Source organism: Carcharhinus amblyrhynchos, chromosome 24 (genome assembly GCF_965287045.1).
Source record: "Carcharhinus amblyrhynchos chromosome 24, sCarAmb.v2.hapA, whole genome shotgun sequence".
In the NCBI taxonomy this organism is placed as follows: domain Eukaryota; kingdom Metazoa; phylum Chordata; class Chondrichthyes; order Carcharhiniformes; family Carcharhinidae; genus Carcharhinus; species Carcharhinus amblyrhynchos.
The window spans coordinates 20,197,760-20,219,478 of record NC_137347.1 but is presented as its reverse complement, the minus strand read 5'-3'; the positions used below and the strand labels follow the sequence as shown (position 1 = coordinate 20,219,478).

At 37.9% G+C, this 21,719-nt stretch overlaps 1 protein-coding gene across 11 annotated transcripts in view; it reads right to left on the bottom strand.

Annotated features, from left to right (window-relative positions):
- The window catches only part of macf1a (microtubule actin crosslinking factor 1a), a 562,465-nt gene that overhangs the window by 36,530 nt on the left and 504,216 nt on the right, over window positions 1-21,719 (bottom strand). For all 11 annotated transcript variants that reach the window (XM_080211401.1, XM_080211408.1, XM_080211407.1 and 8 more), the window contains 14 exons: window positions 21,455-21,628; window positions 20,339-20,494; window positions 19,329-19,526; window positions 16,481-16,609; window positions 13,048-13,218; window positions 12,561-12,716; window positions 11,368-11,574; window positions 9,345-9,464; window positions 6,684-6,853; window positions 6,063-6,222; window positions 5,663-5,857; window positions 4,404-4,532; window positions 4,032-4,175; window positions 601-789 (listed from right to left, as the gene is read on the bottom strand). In XM_080211401.1, coding sequence (XP_080067527.1) covers window positions 601-789; window positions 4,032-4,175; window positions 4,404-4,532; window positions 5,663-5,857; window positions 6,063-6,222; window positions 6,684-6,853; window positions 9,345-9,464; window positions 11,368-11,574; window positions 12,561-12,716; window positions 13,048-13,218; window positions 16,481-16,609; window positions 19,329-19,526; window positions 20,339-20,494; window positions 21,455-21,628 — 2,298 coding nt within the window. The remainder of the gene's footprint in view (window positions 1-600; window positions 790-4,031; window positions 4,176-4,403; window positions 4,533-5,662; window positions 5,858-6,062; window positions 6,223-6,683; window positions 6,854-9,344; window positions 9,465-11,367; window positions 11,575-12,560; window positions 12,717-13,047; window positions 13,219-16,480; window positions 16,610-19,328; window positions 19,527-20,338; window positions 20,495-21,454; window positions 21,629-21,719) is intronic.

Sequence of the window (21,719 nt, the reverse complement as noted above, 5' to 3'; positions counted from 1 at the left end):
TTTTTAACGGGAAATAACTTCAAGCTACCGCTGCACATCTTTGTTGCCTCTGTAAACAATTTTATATTTAGAGTTTGAAATTTATCAACAATTATTTAAAAATCCATATATTTTTACAACTTTTTTCTTCTTTTAAAAAGTCATTGTCTTCACTTTAGATTCTTTCTTAATAGTCAAACATTTATTTTGTTACCTGACAATTCAAATTAAAAGTGTGTGTTTTAAGTGTTTTCAATTTCCTGGTTTGCTTTGTGTGAAAAATTAAATTTGTTTGGCTGCCTAACATCATTGTTGCTGCATGCTAAGACATCCCCTTGACTTGGCATTGGGGAGATGTCCACCACAAACATCTCTAGATCTATGTGGGCAGCTTTCTTAGAGGCCACAGTGGGTGGCCTTGCTTTGCTGCTGACCGCAAAGTCCAGGCCATAAAGCACAACATCTAATGGATTATGAATCACAGAAAACACAAAAGTTCACATTTTGAAAAATTGATTGCTGAGCTAGAAATGTATCAGTCAATAAATTACAACAAACAGATTAGGAAACAATTTTATCAATATACTTGTTGCTCATCTGAGGCAGAAGCTTCAGATATACCTGGTGCTCTGTGATGAGCGTTTTGACCTGTTCAATGTCCTTTGGCATAGAGTCCTGATCCCTCTGTACAAGCGTAGTTTCAGCCCACTGTAACCAGGCCAACAATTCATCCAATAATTCCGCATTGGTGACCAACTCTGATAGTGCAGTTGCCAATCTTTGCTGGTGCTGTTTTGCCCATGTCAACACCTAGAGATAGTATGACAAAAATAAAATGATAAATGTTTTTTGTTTGGCTTGATGACAAACGTAAAAATCCATAGGTAGAAAATCTTGATCATGAAGAAGTCTGCTGCTTGCTAAAAAGTCCCTTTTCGAATACCTAACACTTAATTTTCAGACAATATCTTTGCCAAATATTGCATCATTAAAAACATATACAGAGCCTGAGAAGCTGTAAGAACACACTGTTCCTTATTTAGGATGCTTAAATGAGTGCTGCTATTAAGTCTATGAGGAGAAATTAGCATCCAGAACTTCAAGCCTATTTCCACTTTATTTAAGTTAACAAATTTACAATGAGGAACCACAACTGATGATTTGTATCCAGGCTATGAATCACAGTATGTCTGTTCTAAATAACTATAAATGTTCTATTTACATCAAGGCGATCCTTGATATGGCACAGTCATCCAATGAGCATCCAGGCCAAGCCAATATCCGAGCCTGTGAAATGCTTAGATCAGGTTCTTGCTATCCAATACCAACGGTGGACTCCTGCAATCTCTCCAATCCTAGCCCTACCTGTCGTTAGGATATTTCCAGTTCTTCATTTGCAATTGTGAAGACAAAGCAGTTCAGTTGGATGGCTCTGACCAGAAGACCGGATTCTGACCCTGCACCAGATTAAGTTTAGTAGGCACCATTGGTAACATCTCCTCCTTCAATGTGAGGATGCCCATATTCTGCTGGCTCTGCAGTCATCCATCATGTCGAGTCCACCTCTTCGCTCAGCAGGACCAAAAGGAATGAGCTGAAACTACAAACTGAGCAGACCATAATCCCACTCAAGTCCATCCACTCTAAATTGGGCATAAAGTTATATTCCTAGTTGTGCCACTGAACCACACAATGGGTGGTATGAAATGCTGAGATAAAAATGATCATAATTAGGTGTAGTTATTCATTTAAAACATATCCTGAAGAGACACCAAACTTATAGAAATGCCAGTTGGAAGCTTTTCTCGCCCAACATACAATCTGCTCTCAATAGTGATATCAACTTCATGGAATAAAAATATATTTTAATATTAATAATTACCTGTGGTATCAGAAATATCTTCTCGCACATGATTAACTTTAGGGTAATATCATATAAAATAATGTTGGTTAAACACTGAACGAAAGTGTAAGAACAGAGGTACTGCTATAATTATAGTGGAGCAATAAACTGTGAAAAGGGAAAGGAACATAAGAACTGGAATAGATCATACAGCCCCTCAAGCTTATTCCGCCAATTAGAAAATGGGGAAAACAGAACATTGCAACAGTGATGTTTCCTTATCTCAAACATTATCATTTGTCACACATTTAACTTAGATGAAATAGCTTTTAAAACTGCAGTATCACTGCAAATCAATTTCACTGTTCCCTCGCTGGGTGACTGACATAGAAACCAGGAACAGGAGGCGATGATTTGGCCTTTGGGCCTGCTCTGCCATTCATTTTGATCATGGCTGATCATCAAATTCAATATCCTGATTCCCACCCCCCTTCCCTCCATATCCCTTGATCCCTTTAGTCTCCAGAGCCATATCTAATTTCTTCTTGAAATCAGACAACGTTTTGGCCTCAACTACATTCTACTCATTCACCACCCTCTGGGTGAAGAAATTTCTCCTCACTTCAGTTCTAAAATTTTCCTGATCCTCAAAATACGACCCCTAGTTCTGGACTCCCTCCACACCATTGGGAACATTCTTTCCGAATCTGAACCGCCTTAATCTTTCCTCTTATGACAGTTCTGCCATCCCAGGGATAGCCTGGTAAACTTTTGCTGTACTCCCTCTATAGCAAGGATATCCTTCCTCAGATAAGGACACCAAAACTGCACACAATACTCCTGGTATGGCCTCACCAATGCCCTATACAATTACAGCAAAACATCCCTATCGCTATACTTAAAACCTCTCACTATGAAGGACAACATAGCATTTGCCTTCTTTACTGTCTGCTGTACCTGCATGCTTACTTACAGCGATTGATGTATGAGGGCATCAAGGTCTCGCTGAATATCCACCTTTCTCAATTTACATCCAAATAATAATCTATCTTCCTAGTACTGCCACCAAAGTGGATAACCTCACATTTATCCACATTATACTGCATCTGCCATGCATATGCCCGTACACACAGCTGTCCGAATGATGCTGAAGCATCTCTGCGTCCTCCTCACAGCTCACCCTCCCACCCAACTTTGTATCATCTGCAAGTCTGGAGATAATACATTCAGTTTCCTCTTCCAAATCATTCATATGTATATACATACTTCATCAGCAAAGACTGTGATGTAATTGTCAATATGCAACTTTAGTTCCTTGGCTCATCATTATGCAGTATAAGAATAAAACGCAGCTAAGAAATTAGTTAATTTTCTTAGGCTTGCCAGCAGCAAGGGGCCTTGCTGGACAAAGCCAGCTTATCAATTTGCATTTTGCAATACTAAAGTTTGAAATAACTTTTGCTACAATACTAAATTTTAAGATTGCACGCAAAATATTTTCACTTTGGGTAAGTCTCCACCCATAAAGCACACACACTGCTCAGATAAAAAACAGATACGAGCTGCTCAAGTTCAGTTTTTTTGGAACCACTACTGTTTTCCAATGATGTGCTACCACTCCTCTACAGCTGCTGCATCATCAAATTTTCCAGTTCCCAATCATGCTCTAAAGGTAGACTATTCATTTGCCAGTAGACTTTCCGAAGTAGCGGAAATCGCCAAATTACGGTTGCAGGCTATTTATTCTCTACTCCAATCTGTGTTCATGACAACTATGACTGAGCTGCTGGAGGAACTGCAGAGCAGAGACAGACTCTGACATTCTATGGAAAGCAAAACAGGATAGAGAGAGACAATTTTGCACTTTACTTGGGTTAATCTTCTGTTTGCGTAATTTTGCCTCAAATTTTTACCAATTTTACATCAGAATTCCAAATGATTGTATGCAATAAGAAATTCCACCTGAAGACATTTTCCTGTCTTCCTAAAAAAGCTGTTCAAAACTAATATATTTAATCTCTGGTAGTAACATTAGGAGATAACTCGCCATTCCAAGGTTTAAAAAAGTCAGCATTGTAACTAATAGAACACTTAAAAGTTAATAAAAATATTGTTTTATTTAAAAATTAAGTGTTTGAACCCCATTTTATGTAATCATTCAGCTTTTCATGAATCTGAAATCATCTGCTTCATTCCCTCTCCAACTTACTTCTTCAAAGCGGGCTCGGATAATTGTGATCCAGTGTTTGACAGTGGTCACACAGTCTGGATGGCACACTGCTAAAATGGCCTCTCCCATACCAGCTGCTTTATTTACATCTACACGCTTCTCTTCCACTTTCTTCATGAATTCCTGGAACATTCAAAAGTTAAAAGTTAACAGCTCTTGTAAAAGGACACTACATTCAAGAAACCAAAGCTCTGAATGGGATTTGAGTTAAAAAATCTTTAACACTAAACAGATAAAAATATTTCTATTGAACATGAATCTATGGATTAATCTGTAATCCATTTCTACTATCAATGCACTGAACCTTTTAAAGGCAAAGAACTTCATTTCACAATTCAACTGTGCACTCACCTTGTGTAAATCTATCAAGGACTGCAGAGCCTCCACATCATCTGGCAGAACTCCTCGGAATCGAAGTGACTGTTCGGCCTCAGAAAGCCATTCCAGGAGAGCGTGGACAGCATTACGGAATTCCTCTGCCTGTGGCAGAGTTCAATAATGACATATATTAGTTGTCTTCTGATATTTAAATGAGACATTAGAATGTCACAGCAGTTACATTGATATTTCAAATAAATTCTACGCACATAAAAAAGAAGAAAATCTAATTTTAATTTACAATTAAGTTAGCGCTTCACATTACTTTGAATGACCATGAGAAAAGACAATTGTGAATCACTGGGTCTATACAACTACATATGACTATACCACATAAAAGTAATTGATTTTGATAGATGGTTTGCACCCAAATTTCACTTTAGGAAAAATCCAAATTATTAATCAAAATTCTTCACTTCATAGCAAGAGCTTAGGAACTGCAGATGAGCAGAAGCGTTTAGACGTCAATGCACAGAAAATCACTGGAAACTAGCGCACCAGGTACAAAATGCAATCCAAATGGCTAAGAAAATCTTGCCTTTACCTCAAAAGGGACTGGAATAAAGAGGGGAGAAAATTATACTTCAGTCGTACAAAGCCTTGGAACCCATCTGGAGTAATGCATTCAGTTTTGGCACCATACTTCAGGAGGGCAAATTCACTAGAATGATATCAGTTCTTAAAAAGGGTTTAATTATGAGGACAACTTACATAAACCTTGTTTGTACATCCTGAGTTTAGAAGTTGAGAGTTGATCTTATCTATGAGATTCAATATCCAGACAAGGGGCTCCAATCTTAAAATTAAAATGTCATTCAGGAGTGAGTTCAGGAAGCATTTTTTCATTTGAAGGGTAACAAAATCCAGAATTCATCCCCAAAAGGCAGTGGATGCTGAGCAAATTGAAATTTTCAAGACCAAGCTTGATAGCTGAAGTTCATCCAGGCTCAAAACGTTAGCTCTATTCTATCTACACAGATGCTGTCTGGCCTACTGAGTGTTTGCAGCATTTTCTGTTTTTGTTTCAGATTCCAGCACCCGCAGTGCTTTAATATTACACTGATCTTTTGGTATTAGTTACAGCATTATCTCCATCAATGAATACAAATTACATCAATGTAAAATTGGGACCAGCATCACAGCAGTACGAAATACTCCATCATACTATATAGGCAGTTACTGTGCACCTCCTTTGCCTGGTTCTATCATTAATTACTATAATGTTTTCTCACCTGCTTAAGCGCTTGCTCAAGTCGTGTCTGTTTAGAAACAGAGAGCTTACAGACTGTGTCCCACCGAATGCTCAGTTCCTGCAGCTGAACTTTCACCCATGTCGTATCGTCGCGACTGTTTTCAATCAATTCACGAGCTGACCGTTTTAGCACTTGTACACTACTGGTTCGCTTACCAAGTTCTTTCTGGAAAACCTGCATGAAAAAGAAAATGTTTCAATGCTTAATATGAAATAGAGCTTAAGAAATCAAAAATTTAACTTAACTTTTCAGCACAAACAAAAAGCCTCAAAATTTGATAGAGACGCATGGCTATATAGGACTGTCAGTTGGCTGTTAGATATTTCAACGAAGCAACATAAGGATGGAACGTCATGCTTTCTTAACAAGAACAGTTTACCTTGTGAGCATCCATCAAGTTCATCACTAGATCTAGGTCTCCATGAACAGGCTGATCCTCAGCTAACTGTGGTTCAACCTTATAGAGCCAATCAACAAGAGCCTGGAGTGCATCAGTAAACTGTCCTGAAAACAGGAGGGCCTCCTCCAATTTGTGCTGCCTGAACGGGACCAGAAAACAACAATCTTTAATACTTGGTAAAGTTACACTCTTTTAACATTAGGTTTAATCAGTGTGAAACAAGAATCTGTAGCCAAATTAAATGGATATAGCTTATCAGTAAACAACCTCTATTTTTAAAAAAAGTGACTGCAAGTGAAATTAGATTCAATCTTTGACAAAGTATCAGTAATCCATCCAGAGTAAAGTTGCAGAGGGATGTCAATAAATATCTCGTTTAATTGGAAAAGCTCTCCATTTCGGCACACAAGTGTATCCAATTTCACAGGACATATATTAAAACCAGTCAGCATACAGAAAATCCAGTGACAGCAATGTTGTCTGTTTCTAAGTCACTAGTTATGACTAAATACATTACAGTATACTCATAACTCTCTTGGTTGGGAAATTTCACTTGATCCTAGACAACAATAAGCTAAAAACATATTTATTCCTCCTTACCTCTCCACAGATTTACCACAGACAGTGTCCCACTTATCTCGCACTTCTCCCAACAGATTATCCAATTTCTGACGGTCATCTGTAAGCGAGGCTTTATCTTTCATGGAGCGGCCCATTCGGATTGTGGTATCATATACAGGCTGTTTCCCACCCAGAGTTTTTTGGAAATCCTTGTTTGAATTTAAAAAGAGCACAGCAATGTTGGAAATGCGAAAGTACAGAGTAACAAATCAGATCTCAATTTGGCAATCACAGACTTGATCATTAACGTATTCACATTTTTGAGTTAATGCCTGAAATGTTTTATTTAATTGCCATTGGGACATTTCAAATCAGGTTACATGTGACATTATATGATTAGGTTCCAAATCTTGTGACTGAATTTGCAAAATTATATTTGAAGGATCTAAATGCTTTGAAACAATATTGATTTGAGGACTGGACATCTGGGGAAACATTAAAACTACTCACTTGCAAAGACTTTTATCTAACCCCATGTTTTAAAACGAGAACTGCTTTTTCATTCAGAAATACTGTATAGATTTAGTTATAGTTGTCCCTGTAGTTTGATGAATTTAATCCTTTTGCCTGCATTAAGTTCTGACTAAAAGGCTCCAAGTTTGGCACCTATCTTGCACTCACTATCTTTCTGGTTTATACAATAAAGGAAAACTTCAAAATGATAAGGCATGAATAAATGTCAACTTTGCAACTGCACAGCCACTTGGATAAGTATGCAAAGGTTTGCAGATCACCAAGTAGCAAACTGTAAACATAAGCTCATCTCAGTTAACAATACACTAAGTGATGCTACACACTCGGGCAAAAATAGTGAAAATTGTTCACTAACTGACAATGAATGGTTAAAGACTAGACTATGGTATGTTCAACTATTACTTTGCTTATATTTGCAGAATTGGATCCAAAATTGGCTCTGTGTCAGGAAACAAAGGGTAATGGTCAATGGGTGTTTTTGCAAATGAAAAGTGGTCTCCACTGGCATTTCACAAGGCTCAATGTTGCAGGCCTTGCTGCTTATATACATTAATAATTTGGACTCAAATGTGGGAAGCACGATTGGAAAGTTTGTAGATGGCAGAAAAATTGGTGGTGTGGTTGATAGTGAAGAGGATAGCTGTTGTCTCCAGAATTATATCACTGGTTTGCTTGCGTGGCTGGAAAAGTGGCAAATAGAATTTAATCTGGAAAATTGTGAGGGAATGCTTTTGGGAACCACAAGCAAAGCTAGGGGATACTCAATAAATGGGAAGGTGTTGAGTGGGATTGAGGAAGTGACAGTACATATCTAAAGGTCCTTAAAGTGGCAGGACAAATCATACAAGAATGTTTTCCTTAACTGGGCATGGTACTGAATACAAAAGGGCATAATGCTGAAACTGTATAACACACTGGTTAAGGCACAGTTGGAATTTTGTGTATAGTTCCAGTCACCACATTACAAGGACACAATTGCTCTGGAGAAATTACAGAGGGGGTTTACAAGAATGTTGCCATGGCTTGAAAATTGCAACTATGACAAGAGATTGGATAGACTGGATTGTTTTTGTTAGAATAGAGGAGACTGAAGGGTTACCTAATTGAAGTGTATAAAATTGTGAAGACCCAAGATGGGGTAGATAAAAAAAGACCCATTTCCCCTGAGCTGAGGGGTCAGTTACTAGGGACACAGACTTAAGGTGATTGATAGAAGGAACATGAGGGCAGTGAGTGCCTGAAATTCACGACCCAAATGGTGTTTGTGGCTGAAGCGTTTAAAAAATATTTTGATCTGCAGCTAAAGTGCTGAAATCTGCAAGGCAATGGACCGGGTGTTAGAAAGTGGAATTAATATGAAACACACCTAGTTTTTCCCCCTTTTTTGGCTGGCTCCGACCCAATGGGCTGAATGTCCTGTGTTGTAACTTTTCTATGGTTCTATATAGGAGGAAACTGCTGGTTTTTATTATTTGGATCATTCTGTCCTATTTGTAACAGGAATTGGAAATTGACAATTTGGATTAAATGGCATATATTTTTTTCTGGTGAGACTTGCTAACACCTAGTTCTCTAAGTATTGGATAGAATTTCCATCAATTCAAACCCTAGCAAACTAGAGTCAAATTGTGAAGTGAGAAAAAATTGCTGATGCCAATCCACATATTATCAGAAAATTCTTGCTTTTTTAAAACTGAAAGTGTACAGTTAAGAGGTCTGCATGTAACAATATCCTGCCTTCTTGGCTGTTAGTGTAGTTATCTAAATTACATTTCTCTTCTTGAAAAATCACCATTTCTCATTTTGATTAGCAAACAGTTTTTTTTGCATGAAATCTTCCTTACTGATTGTGTCAAACTGCCTGAACTGGATGGTGGGGTGCCAAACCACAAGGGACCAAGTAGGTTCCATGTCCAAGTGAAATTCGATAATCTCAAACAGTACAGCATTGAGGGTGTTAAAACTGGCCTCAGCATTCCTCAGAGGCTGTTAGAAGGTCACTATCATCAACAGGGGGTAGGCAAAGGGAATATGTGAAGGTGGGGGGGGGGTGGGGCGTGGAAAGAGGTGGGTGGGTGGTGGGGGGAGGAGGAAGAGATGAAAATTGCCGTTCGAACCTGAAAGAATCAGGACCAGTTTTCTGGAACGGAGCATTGGATTTCTTACCTTGTGTTTTGACAGCTGCAATTTAATTTTATCTGGATCATTGGAAATTTCAAGATCGGTGTCCAGGTTGTTTTCTGCTTCCTCAAGCCAATCAATCAATTTTTTCCAGGCTTCATAGAACTGAAGTTACAAAAACACAATGCTCTGAATTAAACTCACTTGGGTCAAAATCAAAATAAACACTTTTGTCAAGAAGTTGCAATAGAACCCATCTGTGTTTTGTATCATCACAAACTATTTGCACCATTAAAACAGTTGGGTGCAAGGGCCAGACAGAGCTGCGTAAGGTAAATTATTTCAAAAGCTAAAGGCTTTCAAAAATTAGCAAAAAATTCTTGGGGTAAATGTGGGTCAACCTTTGCATCCAAGTTGCTCAATATTTTGGAACAGCTGTTTTCAGTTCCAGGCACATTATCAAATTGAGTGAAGATACAAAAATGGTTCAAGTGTCTTGTCACTGCTCATGTTACAGTGCATATCAGTTTTTAAAATTACATATCCATATTCTTTGAAGTATTAATAACAAAATTAAACTAAAACAAACCGTTTTAAGCAGAGTAACCCAAACTAGAAATTATAATTTAAGTTTAATTGATTCTGCCTTCCTCCAGTGCAGAATCTTCACCATAAGTCTAGGGAAAGTGGGAAATGTTATTGTAAACCAAATACTGTCAAGTATTTTCAAGGGAGTGTATTAAATAGTGTTACTGACAGGCTTGAAGGAGAGCTCTGCAGGGTGAAATGTTCCCCTCCCTACATAAGGATCATAATATGGACAAGGTGGCTTGCATTTTGTGATGGAGCATTACGGATATATCAAGTACATTAATCTTTATTCCAATAATTAAATAGAATCATGTGAGAGTATCCTAAACATATTGGATTTTGTTTTCTGCTAATATGAGAAGTTTGAGGAAAAAATGTGCTTTCTTATCATGCTTTTCATGACTACCAGGGCAGGAAGTATTTCTTAAGTATAATTATTGTTGTATTGCAGGAATCACAGCAGGTAACGTCCAGACAATCTGACTTCTGTGATGTTAATTTAGGAATAAACATTGGCCATAGGATCTTTAACATCCGTTCAATGGGTCTCAGTATTACTGTTATGTCCACCTTGATTTCTGCCTGGAGTGGGTCAGAATTAGGTCACAGGTATTTTTGAAGACATTTCTCTCCTATATGCCATCTGTCAATATTTTGCACCAATGCAGTAGAGGTGGTGGTATTGTCACTGGAGTCGTGATCCAGGGTAAAACTCTGGGGCCCTAGGTTCAAATCTCACAATATTGAATTTGAATTCAATAAAAACCTGGAACTGAAAGTCTAATGATGACCATGAAATCATTGTAGTTTGTCATAAAAATACTATAATCAAGGTTATGGTACCCGGAGTAGTTTCATTATGGTTGCATTAATGATTGCTGCACTGCCTGGATTGAAGACTTAATCTGGCCAGCCTAGAAAGTTTAGTTGTCCCAGGAACAAAGAGGATTTTGGAGAAGCTGACAGAATATAAACTATGAGCAATGTTATTAATCAGCTATTGTCATATACAAGTTTAATCTCCTCACTTGGTCTTTAAACTTGTTAAAAACAAAAAAAAAACTTGTATTTATGCAACATTGTCTGAAGAGTTTTATAGAACAACATTTGACGCTGAGCTACATGAAGCGATATTAAGCAGTGCTAACTGTTGGTCAAGGAAGTAGGTTTAAAGAAGCACCGACAATCAGCAGCGCCAAAGGCTGCAGACAGGTCAAGAAGTACAAGGGTGGCAGGCTCACTTTTGTCAAGGTCACCTAGCATACTATTTGTCATTTGAGAAGGTCCATTTCACTGATGAGGCAAAGGTAGAAATCAGACCGTAGGGATTCAAATATGGCATGCTGGGAAAGATGGGCATAGATTTGGGAAGCAGCAACATGTTCCAACATAATAAACAAATCTTCTCATACAAGTACTTTTGTTAAAAAGGCCAGGAAAAATTCAGTCTGCAAATATTCACACTGATCCTGCATACCTGCTTTGCACGTTTTCTGGCCTCATCAAGTGCTCTTCCTCTCTCGACAGAGCGCTGTACCACTTTCTCCCAACGTGACTGCACACTGAAGAGAAGGTTCTTTATCAGAACCACATCTTGTTTTTGGCTAAGAAACTTCAACTGATTTCCAGTTTTATCCAGGTCAATGATTTGGTCACGATGAGAATTTACTTCATTAGCAAAAATCTGGAAAATAACAACAGGCATTACCTAAACCTCTCTGCAAGGTATTTCTTTATCTTTGCCTTGTTTTGCATTCTCAGGTCTCATTAGGCATTAGATAGAAAACATGTTGCAAGTACTCTGCAGGTACTGCTTTTTAACTGGTCATTAGGAAGTATCTCACTGTTCCCTGCGAATTATTCTGTTATTAACGTTTTCTTCATGCAGAGAAACCCACAATATCACAGCTGAGATTAGGAATAAAGGGTACAAGCCCTCTGCCGAGAATTTAATAGTGTGTACTGATGACCACAGCAAACAGCAAAATGTTATTTCATTATGAGTACATTGTATTATTATATATCCTATCACAGGAGAGATATGTTTGAACACTTTTGTTATTTTATTAAGAATTTTGTTGAATGGATTGTTAAAATAAACATTTGTATTCTTCACATCACTCCAATATTGATTTATGAATTGTTGAAAGTACAATGTATTTTCACAAACTATTAAGAGTAAAGTAAAAGTAGAAACGTTTTGGTGTGTGGACATGCTTTATAAGATCCTGAAGTGCGGCAGTTGTCAATGCACATCTTCAAGATTCTGAATTACTGCAGTCCTCCTAACTCTAGCATTGAGCAGTCACCCAGTTCTTGACCTCAGTACTGAAGCAGGTGCCTGGTTCCTGATCCCAGTATCGAGCAGTCGCCTCTTTCCCAAAACCAGTATTGAACAGTCACCCGGTTCTTACCCTCAGTAGTTGCCCAGTTCCTGACCCCAATATTGAGCAGCTGTCCCTTTCTTATCTCAGTATCGAGCAGGCAACTCATCCCCATTCTGAATATCGAGTAATCACCCTGTTTCCCCTCCAAGAAGTGTATTGAAGCAGTCTTGTCATTCTTCATCCCTTGGACTGAGGCAATGCCGCTTGTACTATCCTCAAACCCAAACATGAGACTGCCTGCCATCCTTAGCTCTAATCCAGTACCCAAAGTCTAATCCAGTACCTTGTGCTCATCTATCTGGAAAAGGACTGTATCGACGATAAGACTAGGAGGCGGTGCGACGTTCAGATTTTGCTCTGCTTGAGTAAGCCAATTAATGAAATCCTGCAAGGAATTCTGAAACTCTGTTGCGAGATTGAGAGCCTCCTCTAGCTTGGTCTGAAAAGGAAAAAAACAGGAGTCAGAATGGTTACAGCACAGAAGGCAGCCATTCGGCTCACTGAGTTTGTGCTGGCTCTCTCAAAGTGCAACTCAGTTAATCCCATCCTTCTCCACCTTTTCCCTGTGTTCCTGCAATTCTTTTCTTTCCAGATAATTATCTAGTTTGATAAAAATATAGAATTGCTAGAGAGAAATACTGAATACAACAGGAACTAAAATTATGTTATTAAAAATCTTCATCTTATTTGGAATTATGGTGGAATATGTTTTTAAATAAATATTGCTAATCTCCCACTTCTGATGCAGTTAATATTGTTGGCCATCCTACCTTCTTTTCTGCCATCTTTGTGCTCATCGATTGCCACTTCTGTTCTAATAATGTGACACACTGTTCAACATTAGATCCTGTAGCGTCATCTCGAGTACTCAATAAAAGCCGGCCCTTCTCGTGCAAGTTTTTATATGTCTCCTCATTAGCACAGAACTCTCTGTGGAGTTCCTAAAAAAACAGAAAGCAATCATTACAATTAACCCTTGTGATTGCCCATTGTTAACATATTCAAAAAAGTTTCCTTTCACTCAGCTTTTTGAGGATTTTATGCATACATACACATATATATTTTATGAAATCATTCCATAACTTTCTCATGCATCATTCACAGCAGAAGATACTGGCAAATATTTGTAACTGATGTGCCATGGTTGAATTGTTCTATTCTGAAGTTTAAATGTACAGGAAAAGCTGCTTGATATCTGGCATTTTGAGTGTTTACATTTTTATGGAACACAAGAAACTACGTATGGCTAGTGAGAGACACCTCAAATGCAGTTGTCCATCATTTTAACTAAATGAAACAATAACAGAATTTCCTATAATGGTATTAACGTATTGGCCTGAATCTTCTAGTCTCTAGACTGTCAGAGATCAGAGGCATGCCCAAATGTATACCATGGGACCAGACCCTGTGAAAGTCCTGATGCAAACTAATGTGCATCGGATTCCACTGATCGCTGATGATGTCATTCCTCGGAAGATCTAGGTCATCAATAACATATCACAATTTCAGCCCAAATGTTTAACATTGACTAATATTAGGCATTAATGCGACTGGTCCAAGTTTAAATATAACATTTGCCTAACTGCTTGATACAATGCAGATCAGCTTCTGCATTCTTTATATCTTGAAGGAAAACTCAATATAATTTGTAAACCAACACAATATGCACATTTTAAAAAAAGTGATTGGATGATTATCTGCACTATGATACTGTATTTCTAAGAGATGTATTTTAAATCATGTATCTGTTTTAGCAGTTTGCTTTATTAACACCGGTGCAGCTGGGTCGACATTCGGAAGCCCTGTATTGTTACTGCAGCATCATAATTGCTCCTAATTGCTAGAATGTTTGTTTTAACCTGAATTAGTGCTATTTTTAATGTTTTTCCCTAGGGATTTGCAGCATAGGCCTTGATTAGGTTGACTGACAAGAAAATCAGGTGACTAGGTGGAGCTAGGCTTACACAGAGATATCAAGCTCAGGGCTTTTTGGGAGCTCTGAGTCTCTCTGAAGTCTGGAGACTGGGATCTGCCAGAGACTAGGTTTATTTTTCTGAACTTCTGCTGTTTAAGGATATATTGTTCCCTGGAAACTGCTGTCTTGATCTCTGTCCAGAGGTGTTAAAAGCCTGGAAATCTAGCATCCATGTTAGTACATCTGTTTGTGGTGCTAACTGGTTCTGAAGAAGGGCTTAATGTCTATGGGGCATTCTGCTTATAGTGGAACTATAGAGATAGTTAGCTGTTAAGAGTTATAACTTGTCATGTTAAAGCATTTAAATTGGTAAATGTTCTCCTAATTCTTCTGTTGTATTCTAACTGGGTTCTTAAATAAACTTTGTTTTGATAAATACTTCCTAGTGGGTCAGTTGAATCATACCTGGAATGAAGTATCTTATACTCACCCTAATGCCAAAGTCATAAAAGTTGGGTCTAGGCTATCTTCATAACATACCTTGGAGTTCATGAACTGGTCCCCAACAACACCATGATCTCTTGGAAATTTCCCAGAATTAATTTGGGGGAAGAAAAGATAAAATTGACTGGGACCACTCTAGAGCATATTGTACTGACTATTTACAGAACGTAGTAAATGTTTACTCAGGGAAAATTATGGAAACTGGAAAAACATTGTAGAAAGTACAACTTTTTTCCCAATGAAGTATTCTGCTAAATGCTCTTGTACATGAAGTATTGAGCTTATAATTGGGATAATCCTCTCAATTCTGGTTGAGGCATCATTGTCAGTTATCTTGTCATATGAAGTTTCGTTCCTAAATATTTTAGGAGTTTAAACTTTTGAATTATTAACTCAGGATTTAAACTGGCATTTTGTGTGGGATGCTGGATTAAAGGTATTGGACGGTGGCCTGTTACAATTTATCTCTTGCAGTCAATTGCTTTTGTAACAAATTTCCACTGGCAGTCTATTAATGAGATGAAAGTTGACAAGTCTAATTCTGTGACTGTGAACTTGCCTTTGAATTTCCATTTTGTAATTTGATCTATTTTTCCTCCTCCATTTTTTGTCTTCACTAAGCTAATTTTTCCATCAGAAGAGGAATTACATGAAATATATTGAATATTTGCATTGGTCAGTTTCCCCATATATGCTGGTGGCACCCATTTTTACTTCACTGTCTCTCTTGATCCCGCCAATGTCTTTAACTGTCATACTGCTTAACCAGCATGCAGTACTGGATGAGCAGAAATTTGCTCCAATTGAATTTTAAGGTGATTGAAGCCATTGTCTTCAGTCCCTGCCATGAACTCCACCCTCACCATTAACTGCATCCCTCTCCTTGGCAACTTAGAGGCTGAACCAGATTGTTTGCAACCTCAGTGAAATATTTGACTGCAAATTCAACCAACCACATATCTGTACCATGACAAGGATTGCCTATTTCACCTCTAATGATGTCTCACTCTGTTTCCTGCCTCAGCTACGAATGTTGGAATCCTCATATATACCTTTCTCACCTGTGGATTTGACTTTTCTAATGCACTACCATGTTCAATTGTCTGTAAATGCAAGGTCATCCAAAATTAAATTGCACATGTCCTAACTCACATCAAATCCCATTCACCCATCACACTGCTACTCACTGACCTATATCAGCTCTTGGATAAACAATGCCTTGATTTTAAAATTCTTCCTATCTTTATATCTCTGTGGTCTTCTCCAGACCACTGACCCTCCTGAGATATCTGCATTCCTCCAATTCTTTTTGAGTATCACCAATTTTAATTGCTTTGTTACCAGTAGCTGTGCCTCGAGTTGCTTAAGCCTCAATTGCTGGAATTCCATCCCCTAATCTCTCCTCTTCTCAACCTCACTTTCCTTCTTTAAGATCACTTTAATAGCCACCTAGTGATTTTCTGATTGGAATTTTACGTAGATCTATGTCATACTTGGTTTTAAATGCCTTCATGAGCCTCGTGACATCTTACGAGGTTAAAGGTGCTCAGAATGCACATATTGGGTTTAGACAGAGAATGCAACAAATATATGAAATACCACCGAATAAATAACACCACTGGCTAAAAGGAGCATTGAAACTCAAACTGTACATTTCTTAAAGGATATCTTAAAGGAGATGTCTGAAATAAAAAGTTCAGATAAATTCCATCAAATGAAAAGGAAAAAAAAATCCTCGTTTTGGGAAATCATTTGCTTTTGAAGGAGATAACAAAACTCATTACCAAGTGGACATTGAGTTGCTCCCGGGCTGTCTCAGGTAAACCGCCAGTGGATTTAGATGCTGCCAACTGATTCTCAACTCGGCTCAACCACTGCAAAAAGTCCTCAATCTCTTCATGAAATCCTTCAGCCTAAGAAACAAGGAATATTCAGAAAAATTACCAATCGACTAACAAAAGGTAGCTAATATCCACTCATAATGTAGAAATCAAATGTCAATGCAAATAGAATTCAAATCAAAATAATATGGAAGAAGCTTTTAGTTCTATCTGAAATAGTTTGTGTGTAATTAATTTGTACCAAAGCACATATTTAAGATCAACTCAGATTGGAACTTTAGTAATAATTCACTAAATTAAATATAATGCTAGTGGCCCACTAGCATTTCCAAGGCCAAACATCAATCCTCAAAGAATCAAAACGATATGAGAAAGTAATTTCTTGCAACGTTGCAAAAATGAAGTGACACAATATTAAAGGGAAAGTAGCTACATGGAAAGAAATTAGTAGTGATCAAAAGACATAGTGTTACGGTTGAAAAGACATCTTTTAGATTGGCGGATATTGGTTTAGCTCTGCAGCTGTGCTGTGTTTTATTCATTGTTTATATAAATTATTTGGTTTTAGACTTTAAGTACAATGGCATTGGTTTGCTGACAATATCAATTCAGAGGGCATGGCAAACTGCGGAGAAGAATACAGAATTTAGATTGGCTGGTGGAGGATCAGATAGGCTATTGATGCAGTGCAATGCAGTACAATGCAGAGAATTATTTGGTAGTACATTTTGGGAGAAATAATTAAAATATATTGTAGGCTAGAGAATTTTTCAGAGGGCAGGAACAATGAGAATCAAAGATACAGATACACATATTTAACAATTGCCATTTAAGAACTGAAAAAAAAACTTGAGGTTCTGAGTTTTATATGTAAGGATACATAACACAAATTCAGATGTGAAATTAACATTACAAATGACAATGGTTATGCTATAACTGCCAATTTTAGGAATGCCAACATTGGACAAATATTGGAATTGCAGGACCAGCGTAAATATTCCCTAGAATTTGTTTCAAATGCTAAATTTATAAGATTGTTACATTTTGGGACTGTCTCTTCAATTTAAGCTAAAATGGAGTAGAACAATCATGTGACTTTGTTCTGAATTCTGCTCAACAAGAAGCTTGGCTGCTCTGGGGATAACAAGGCCCAGTTGACTTACAGGGAGGAAGGTGTATCATGTTCATAACAATGACAAGAGTGGTTGTATTGAGATGGGTAGGCTGCTAATCTCCAAGTCTCACAGGGATGTGTTAGTAACGTCTAGTTTTATAAATGGTTACACTTTAGTCTGTTTAATTCCAAGATAATGGGGAGGTCTAGGAGAAAGCTCATTAGTGTTTCTTCTCAATATAGGGATCACGTGATTCATGTTGAGATACAGATTAACTTAAGGAAAGGAAAAGTTCATACAGGGTTTCTAAGACATCCTCAAAACTCTTAGACACAAGTAAGTCAATCTGCAGCTGAGAGACAGGGATGGGGCAGTTAGTTCTGCACCTGAAGTAGAAAAAAATGACAACTCTATTGGTTGCCATGCAAAACAAAGAACTCGTGTTCAGATCGAAGAGATCAAGTTTATGAAGATTTGTCGAGAGGGAAAGAATCTCCAGTATAACCTTCAAAATGAAAGTCAGTTCTGGTATTAGAAGTTACCTGGTTGAGAAAGGAAAAGAAAGGAAACAAGTCATCAGAATCTAATAATTTTGGCTCTGAGAGAATAACATGTTCACATAAAGGACAGCATAACATATAATCATGGCGTGGGACTTTTGGTTGGGTTAAAAGTTAAACATTGTTCTTCTGTCGTTTAGAGTATAAGGTGCCTACTGAATATTGTTTAGACAGTGTTGTTTTTTATTTGTTATTGCTTTTGGTTTGCTTGCTGCAAAAAGTTTTACAACTTGAAATCTTGTCATGTGTCAGTCACTGGGAATTCAAATTTTTTTCTTAAAAGAATTATCAGTCTTTATGAAGATCATAACAATTGATACCAGGAATAAGAGGCTTGCTATGAAAGACTACTGAAAGAATTATGACTTTCACTGGAACAGAGGCAGTTAAGGGAGGATTCAAAAGATAAAGATTACATAAATTGTTAAGGAATAAATATCAAAGATTATGAAAGAGTGATAAATAGAGTTTAAATTCAATCACTAGCAGAATGAAGGAGAAGTTACAGGATTTTTTTGTAATGGCTTTTACGAATTGGAATGTTTTATTGTAAATGACAGTTGAGACAAAGAGAGATAACGACTGAGAATGCTGGAAATACTCAGTTGGATAAATAACATCTGTGGAGACAGAAGCAGAGATAACACTTGACATGTTAATTCTATTTCTCGCTCCACAGATAGTGTCTGGCTTGTTGAGTATTTCCAGTTTTTATTTCAGGTTTCCAGCACTTGCACCATTTTACTTTAACATTAAGAGAATTTGACAAGTAGTTATGAAAAAAAGCAAACGAAGTAAGAGCACAGAAATTGGACCATGTAACGGAATCAATGGTCTTTTTGCTTTGCAATTTCAAGGCTTCAGAATCAATTAATAGATTTTGGTGAAAGGGATTTATAGGTTGATGTATAACCATAAACTCAATCTGTAATTATTTTCACCAATGCTAATTAATTTCCGATTGATCTCAGGGTGACTAGAGAAGGCAATTACAGTTTAATTGCAACATAACACAGCATCATAAGCTGTGCCATGCAAATTCTGCTAGTAATTTGTTTTGGCCTCATGTAAGTAGTAAAGCCCAAAGTCTCCCAATATCCTACTCCTATTGAATACCTGCTGTAGAGCAGCCTCCAGTTGCTGTTCTCTCCCTTCAGTTTTCTGAAGCAGCGACTGCCAGTTCTGATTTAACTTATCTAATCGACGCTTTAGGTTACTGGCATCCTCTCCTGCACTTGACTCCAGAAGTTCATTCCCAGCTTTATTTACAGTGTCGACTGTTGACTTGTGGGCAAGCACATCATTCTTCAGGACCTATGGAAGTTAAAGTGTCATTTACTGAAACATGCATACACGAGTTACCTGGATTTGACAAACATTAATTTTAAATAAAACAGTAGCATTGGAATTACACTGCAGCTTTTCAGCATCCATAAAGAGAATAATAGGTGAACCCTCTAGTGTCCTGAGGTCTATCCTACACAAGCTGCAATTTAGGTAAAACTTTGCCATCTCTACTCTAATCGAAAGACCAGTCCTTGCCCTCCACTAATAGCGTCTTACTCTCAACATCCTATTTTAAATATCATTACTTCAGAACAATTCGCATTATGGTCTCACCTCTCCACTTAGCACCTTTACTCTCATACTGGCCTTCAGAATACCATACCCCTTCTGAAACATCATCATTAGTAATTAAACCATCAGCCATCATAGCCTTGTCCTCTTGACTTTTTGATCCTTATTTCATCTCCTTCTACATTCAAAAGCTTGTAAAAGGTGAGATCAGTCATCATTTATTTTTGACACTGTAAAAACGCAAGTCTGTCCTACACTATGCTTTCAATTCACTTGATGGAAAAGCACATGACAAGGAATGTTGAGCTTGTACAGCTCAATAACGGATAGCAAAACACAGTCTAAGCTTAACAGGGAGTTCAAGCTTACAATGAAAATGTTATTAATATGACATGGATATTGCATAAAAGAGTAATTTAAGATTTAAGATATCATCCAAGATGCTTAATGCTATCACTTCGCAATGTCTTATCAATTATGCAAGATGCTATGATCCAATACATGATTATACAAGTTAAATCTTTGCAGAGCTGTAACTTTTGACATACATGATGCTTGGCAAGTTCAATTTCTATGGCTTTTGGATCCCCAGTAATTGGCCTTTGTCCATCCAGCAGCTCCTCTGTATGATTCAGCCAAGTCATAAGTTCAGCCAATGCATGTTGGAACTGACCCAGTGCCAGCAGGGCACCCTCTACTTTGTGCTGTGGAGAAAAAAAAAGTTCATAGTTAATAATTCAGAATAAATATTCATGTTCTCTGAAATATTCCCCAAAGTCTTCCCTCAGGTTGGGTCAGTGAAGAAATATCCAGTCATTCTGAATATAAAAAAGCTGTCAAGTACAAAATATTGAAATAGGATTTTAAGGTCATTACGCTTGTGTACCAATCCACTGCACGCCAGGCAAGGTGTTTATTGCCCATCACCTTCCTGATTCCCTCTAATTCAGTCAGGGGTGGGAAATTTGAGGACAAGCTTACTGCCCGAAGGCCAATTGAAGCCCTTAAGCAGTTAATGATCACTCAATAACTTCATGCTGCCGCCCCAGGGACCCAACATCTCATGGGGAGGCCACCAAGTAAAAGCTGGTGGTCTCCTTGTAGATTTGGGAGCTCTCCTGCCCTGGCACCATATGGCCTATGGAGGGTTGCCCAGCAGCCAGGCCTGCATCCCCAGAAAGACAGAACCTCTGGCAGTGCAGCATTGCCTCAGTACTAAATTATTGTGTCAGACTGGATTTTGTGCTCATGTATCTGGAGTGGGACTTGAACCCGTCTTTGGGCCAGTTGTTTATATTGAGGAGTCTGACAAAGACATGAAAGCAAAGCTTAATGATCTTTAATAGCTTTTTGTTAAATAAAATACTTCACAATATAGGACTTATATTCTTTGTCAATTTAGTGCTGCATTAAATATGCCAACTTGATCATTTCACTTTAATCCCCCCCAATATCTTCAATGTATGTCAATTTGCTCAGTGTAAATCACGAAGCTAATTGCACAACTGTCACGGTCTGTTTCCTTTCATGGACCTTCGTGACTTCTGTTGTTATCTGCACAATGCAGCAATTCTAGGCTCCTGCATTGGGAAATCTATACATGAACATTATCAACACTTGAAAAAATGCATTTGCAAATTAAAGTTGCAGCAGACTGCTTGTACCTGTCTGTGAATAATCTTTTCTCCCAGATCTTCCCAGAGATGTTTGAGCTCGGTGAGTGGCTGCTGAATTAGGTCCCGGTCCGTGTCATCTGAGGCTCTCTTAAGCAGTAGCTCCCCCTGATGGTTCAGTTTTTCCATCTCTATTTGCTGCTGGTAAACCTCCATTTTAAATTCCTGTGGATTGCATGCGCAGTGGGAAAGTTAAGTGATATCCATTAGGGCATGTCAAATTTCAAGAAGAATGTAAATTTAAAATTCAAGCCAC